This window comes from Cryptomeria japonica, chromosome 3, assembly GCF_030272615.1.
Source record: "Cryptomeria japonica chromosome 3, Sugi_1.0, whole genome shotgun sequence".
Classification (NCBI taxonomy): Eukaryota; Viridiplantae; Streptophyta; class Pinopsida; order Cupressales; family Cupressaceae; genus Cryptomeria; species Cryptomeria japonica.
Window position 1 is genome coordinate 143,199,375 of NC_081407.1, and position 6,891 is coordinate 143,206,265.

Sequence of the window (6,891 nt, forward strand, 5' to 3'; positions counted from 1 at the left end):
TGAATTCACTCTTAATGATAGGTACGGGAATTCATGTTTCAATAATGGTAAAAATAAAATTAATTAATAAATACCACATGTATGGATAGTGGTTTATTTATTTTTAATTTCTTTTAGATCATAATTGGTTTATTTGTACATTTTTATTGGTATTCATAAATTACATATGTATTAATAGCCACTCATTTTAGCTTTTTTGGATCATAATTGACCTATTTGTGCACTTTTATTGATACCCATAGCATACAACTACCATGCGTCTATCTTGGCTCCAAAACGAACCTTTCGTACAACGTGTTAGCGACAAGTTAGTCAATCGATCGACGGTATAAAATGCACGACTAACATGCGTGTTAGTCAATACATATTGTCATTTTTGAGCCAGAATAGATGCATCACACAACTACTGGGGTATTTGTGCATAAGTTTTGGCAATTTTAAGTGCACGGTTATTGAGACATATTTAAATAGGTATCGCACGACACTTTGAAAGGTGTACCTTTTTGACATTTGTACACATAATGGATCCACAATGTACATCATTACTACCCTGAAGCCAAAACAATAGCTATAAGCAGCTAAGTCGCATGCAGAGACAACAACAAAATCGTTAAATCTGATGACCGTTTAGAATCTGTGGGTGCACGAAGTAGCTATAACGGCTACTAGTACGCTTCCCTAGTAGTTTTTTTTTTTTTGTTGGAAGTGTAAGATTATGTTTGGAATTCATTTTGCAGAAGCGTATGAAGTGTATGAGTAGTCGCTCTAGCTAATTTTGTACACTCATAGATTCTAAATTGGGGTGTTGGGTGAGAAAGGAGTGAATGGTAATTGGAGCATGAGTGGTAACTAGTTCTTTTCTGGTTTTTTTTGAAGTGTAAGATTAAGTTTGGAATTCATCTTGCATTAGGGGAAGCATAAGAAGCATATGAGTAGTCTTTCTAGCTACTTTCGTACACCCATATATTCTAAATTAGGGGATTGGGTGAACAAGGAGTGAATGGTAAAAAAATAATGATCAAAACAATAAACAACTATCTCTTGGCCATCATGCCAAGAAGATGTCAAAACCAAGACGGGTCCATAAATAAGTGTATTAAATGCATATATAGGATGAATATGTTAGAAGATGTGTCGTGCACGAATCATAATGGGTGCATAAATGGATAGATAATGACATGGAAAAAAGGGACCCAACTCTACAAAAGCACGTTACTTGTCACTATATATAAATACCAAGGGAGTCTCCCAACACATGCATATAATTTAATAGAAAATGACATGGGTATGCAGATTTCAACATTACAAAAAGAAACAAGAATCTCAAGATATTGTTACAAACCAGGCAATTTTTTCAATTTATGTCTATCTTAAACATTATCTTTTATATTGCATTTTGCATGGATACAAGGTTTAAGTTAACACTAGTAGTTGTCAGAGATAATGATATTTATGAAATTGTCCAATTTTTATGAGGTTATTAATATATACTTTTAAGTCATTGATAATAAATAAATTATTAGTAATAAAAATTCTTTGTGTGACTGAAATAATGATCATTCAATATTGTCAATCAAATATTAAGATAATCTTTTTTTAGTAAAATCTCATGTTTCATATAATACAATTTTAAAAATTTTAAATTATATTTTACAAGAAAAATACAACTACAATTCTATAATAATTAAACTTTAGCTATTATTTTATATTTATTAAATGATGAATTTAAATGTTATCAAACTTAAACAAACCAAATCATAATGTTTTACCAAAAATATTACCACAATTTTTTTAATTATTATTCATATTTATTAAATATTTTTTTATATACTATATCAAACTAATAAGCTAACCAAATCATAATGCATACCAAAATTATTTAGACAAGCTTCTTAATATCTATATAAAACCAATCAAACATTAATTCTATCTAAATTATTGATATAAACATGTTTAGAATGGGCTCTCCTTTTATCTAATTGGCCAACTTTAATTAAGTACCAAACCCATTAGAAAAATAATATATTCTCTTATCCTCAAATCTACATTATAGACCAGACTTTGCCACCTAAATTAAAAAAATAATTCACTTTCCACCTAAAAAAATAAAAAAATAATTCATTTAGCACAAGAATCCCTATAAGCCCGGTTAAGAAGTTAATTAGAAACCTTAGCTCACGCGACCTTTATTTCAATATTAAAAAGACAAAAATGGCAGATTACCAAACTAATAATAAAGTATATATTTATGTTTTAAAAAACATTAAAACATAAATTTGTCTCAAATACGGTAATCAACAAGCAATTCCAAGTTTTGAAAAGTACTAAAAGTCCAACTAAATATGGTAATCCAACACACAATGAAAAGTTTATTTTAAAACCAATGAAAATTACGTTTCCGACGGCCACCCTGCCCAAAAGAATGGGAACATGCGCGACGTTTAAGGAGTTGAGGTAATCTGAGTTAGGAAGTTCTAAAACCGATCGTCTGTATAAAATTCCAGTTGCTTTTATGGCCTGAAAAGTTTGAGTGGGTATTCTAGGTTAAAGAAAAGGGTTGAGTCAGCGCTGTCTTAATGAACGTTTATTAATTGCCGCGTTTGACAATTCAGTTGTTCTGCTCCAGACCTTTTTGTTCCGTGTGTGAGTTGTTCTTTCAGTAGAATTAAGTTTGGGTACTTTGTAATGGTATAGTATAATGGCTAATTTGTGTTGTAGGAATATTTTAATATGGTTAAATTTGGGTAGTTGATAAAAGTACTTTTGTGGTTTTTGTCAAAAAGTTCAAATCCTTATTAGTTTTGAGTGTTTATGTTGAAAATGTTGTCTCCTCTCTCCTCTTGACCTCAGTATGATCAAAAGCATTTATTCCTGTTTGTGAGTAAGTATTCTAGGTAAAAAAGAAAGGTGCGTAAGTTATGTCTTAATGGACGTACATTAATTGTTGTATTTGACAATTGGGTATGAGTTGTTAGATGTGACACAAGACATTTTTGTTTTGTGTGTGGTTTTGCAATACAATTAAGCTTGGGTAGTTGGTAATGGCATAGCGTGATGGTTTATTTGAGGCATTGTGGTTCTTTGTAGACATAAGATTTATGTAGTCTATATTGTTATTATGCATAGCTTCTGGTATCAATTGTGTACGTTTATTTCATAGATGTTATTTTTATGTTGGATCATGGAGTTTGATCTGATCAATTGCGTAAGTTTATTTTCTCGACATTATTGTGAAGATAGATCATGGAGTTTGATCTCATCAATTACATAAGTTTATTTCTTTGATGTTATCGCGACAGGGGATCGTGAAGTTTGATCTGATCAATTGTATAGTCTTATTTCCTCGATGTTAAAAGAGAGTGATCCAAAATGTCAAGGAGTAAGCTTGCATAGTTGATACCAAAAACTATATGCAATAACATTGTGGTTCTTGTGGCAATTGGCTTTGTGTTTCTATTCCTATCTGTTTAGTCATCCATGTTTGCTAAAATCCTCACTTCTCTCTTCCCTTGCTCTCATTCCCTAATGAAACACAGGGAATAAAAAATCTTCACTGCGAACTAATCAACATGGAGAATGAAAATTTCATGATTTAAATTGTGGTTCTTGTCACCAGAATTCAAATCTCAATATAGTGTTATCACATTGAGTGATCATATTAAAGATGAGGTCTTCAATCAATAACCTCACTCATTCATAACTTAGATAGAAAACATTTACTCTCTATGACCATTAAAAAAACCAAAACTCTACTTTACCCATAGGGTGTTATCCATCCTTGTTAGTAGTATTTACTTTTCCCTTGACCATACCCATTGGGCATTAGGCATCCTTGTTAGTAGTATTCACTTGTTTCCAGTGTTCCACAAAGACGCATCCCCCCACAAAAAATCATGTCTCTTGTAGGGGGACGTTTCCAAGACTTGGGGGAAACATCCTCCCACACCACCACCACTTCCGCCACCTCCACCACCTTTGGCAAGGATGTTGTTGTGTCGCTATATGTCACATGTCATTACATACTGATTACAACCTTTAACATCATGAAAACTAGTTGGTCTTTCATGGGACACTCACAAAGATGTTATTTCACAGAGTTTGCCTTGGACATTTCTATTCACATCTATTTTTTTATATCAGCACCACCTCCCCATCACCACTCTGCTGCCATCCCCCCAACGTCCCCTCACCGTACCCAAATTTAGGCCCTTGATCCTCGACACCTGTCCCTACATCCCCCATCCCTCAAAAAGCTCTGTGAAACATTGCTTTTTTCTTCACCATATCCACTTGGCTTTAACCATCCTTATTAGTAGTATTCACTATTCTCTTCACCATACCAACTCGACATTAGCCATCCTTATTAATCACCATACCCATCAGATATTAGGAACCGTCTATACAGCCCCTACGATGCACCAGCAAACAGTTATCATGTATGTTAACATATATTGCTTGTATAGGATGCGGGTGCATCGTAGGGGCTGGATAGACAATGCCGATAATAGCCATCCTTGTTACTAATGTTCATGTTGAAAATGAGGTCTCCATGAGTCTCCAGGATGACCTCACCGATTGAAAACTTTAATTAAAAAAAGGAAAACCATTAAAAAAATTTGCTTTGCCCATTGGTCGTTAGCCATCCTTGTTAATCCTATTCACTTTTCCCTTCACCATACCCATCACCATCACCATCTTCCACATTCAATGCAATAAAGGGATGAGGGCACACCAGCCTGTTATGTATAAAGTCTGCTCCACCCCCTGAGCCATTCGCAAGCCAGACAGATGCCTTCTTTGTTGAGTTCAGTCAGTTACACATTCCGTTTTTGCTAACCAACTAGTTTGTTGGTCCAAGGATCGAGTCCCGCCGAGTTGCAGTCATGGGTAGAGGTGGGAGGATGGAGCAGAGTTCGAATCCCAGCAACGACAATCACACTAATAACAACACTAATGGCGGTCCTACTGGTGCCGGTCTGACGGAGAGCCAGAGACGGGGCCTGCCGGATTTTCTGTTAACCGTGAAGCTCAAGTATGTTCGGCTGGGATACCACTACCTGGTGCAAAATTTTCTGACGCTTTTGCTGGTTCCATTAATGGTGGCAGTGGTTCTGGAGGTGGGCCGAATCGGTCCGGTGGAATTAAATTCCCTCTGGCAGAAGCTCGAGTTCAATCTCGTTCATGCAGTCTCGTGCTCGGGACTCCTGGTTTTCATAATCACGCTCTATTTTCTGTCACGGGAGAGAGTAGTATACCTTGTGGACTACGCCTGCTACCGCCCGCCGGATTCTTGCCGTGTTCCTTTCGCGACCTTCATGGAGCATTCGCGTCTGTTCAGGTATTTTGACCAGAAAAGCCTGGATTTTCAGAAAAAGATCCTGGAGCGCTCTGGTCTGAGTGAAGAAACCTGCCTTCCGCCGGCGCTTCACTACATTCCGCCGAGCCCTACAATGACGGCCTCCAGAGAAGAGGCGAAAATGGTGATCTTTTCCGCCATGGACGATCTGTTTGCAAAAACAGGCGTTAGGGCGAAAGACATTGATATTCTGGTAGTGAACTGCAGTCTCTTTTGCCCTACCCCTTCGCTCTCTGCAATGGTGATAAATAAGTACAAAATGAAAGGGAACATCAAAAGCTTCAATCTTTCCGGCATGGGGTGCAGTGCCGGGGTAATTTCTCTGGACCTGGCGAAAGATCTGCTGCAAGTGCACAGAAATTCTTACGCCTTGGTCGTAAGCACAGAGACCATAACCCCGAATTGGTACTGCGGAAACGAGAGATCGATGCTTCTTCCAAATTGCCTTTTCCGCATGGGCGGAGCTGCGATTCTATTAACAAACAAGCCGAGCCTGCGGAATTGCTCAAAGTACCGGCTTGTTCATGTCGTCCGCACTCACAAAGGCGCAGATGACAGAGCCTACAGGTGCGTGTACCAGGAAGAAGATGAGCAGGGGACTGTGGGCATGTCGCTTTCCAAGGACCTGATGGCCATAGCCGGTGAGGCCCTCAAATCAAATATTACAACCCTCGGCCCTCTGGTTCTTCCAATTTCCGAGCAAATCCTCTTCCTTTTATCTCTTCTCGGCCGGAAATTTATAAACCCTAAGTGGAAACCCTACATTCCTGATTTCAAGAAGGCCTTTGAGCATTTCTGCATCCATGCCGGCGGCCGAGCCGTCATTGACGAGCTGGAGAAAAATCTGCAGCTTTCAGCTGAACATGTTGAGGCTTCACGGATGTCGCTTTACCGGTTCGGCAACACTTCATCTTCTTCGCTCTGGTACGAACTGGCTTACATTGAAGCTAAAGGTCGAATGAAGACAGGGGATCGCGTCTGGCAGATCGCTTTCGGCAGCGGATTCAAGTGTAACAGTGCTGTTTGGAAGTCTCTGAAGACTGTGAAACCGCCGACTGCTGGTCCCTGGTCTGATTGTATTCTCAGATATCCCGTCGCCATTCCTGATATCGTCAAGCTGTAAGCAAGCTGTGTTAGTGTATTTACCGTAGTTCGTGTAGTTTCAGGGATTTTATTTCGTTTGTTTGTTCCGTTCTACGTTTTTCTTCCGTGTCCGCTCTATTTTATTTTCCCTGTGATAAATCTCACGTGTGCACAGCTTTTTCCTGCATGATATTATGTAGCTACATGAATTGGATTGTTAATCAATGTCGACTTTATTTTGAACTTCTTCTTGGATTCTGCACATTTCTTCTGTATCCGACTTCTGTACTGTTGCAAATTGTGGTTTTTTTTTTGTTTTGCTGGATTGAATGGCGATTATCAGAAGAGAAGCCTCTTTATATATGCTCGAGTTTTACTGTTCAGTCTGGAACAGGAATTTGAATATAGAGTCTGCAGATTTCGAGTTTAGAAATGATTGGCGTTTTTCCAGA

At 37.9% G+C, this 6,891-nt stretch overlaps 1 protein-coding gene across 1 annotated transcript; it reads left to right on the forward strand.

Moving 5' to 3' along the window:
- The first annotated feature begins 4,752 nt into the window (after positions 1-4,752).
- On the forward strand, positions 4,753-6,682 carry LOC131027359 (3-ketoacyl-CoA synthase 5). The gene has a single exon (XM_057957395.2). The coding sequence runs from the start codon at positions 4,884-4,886 to the stop codon at positions 6,477-6,479; it is 1,596 nt and encodes a 531-aa protein (XP_057813378.2). The 5' UTR covers positions 4,753-4,883; the 3' UTR covers positions 6,480-6,682.
- Positions 6,683-6,891: the final 209 nt, after the last annotated feature.

Excerpts from the sequence above, each read along its gene's own strand:
- LOC131027359 (XM_057957395.2), top strand. The coding sequence starts at position 4,884 with ATGGGTAGAGGTGGGAGGATGGAGCAGAGTTCGAATCCCAGCAACGAC.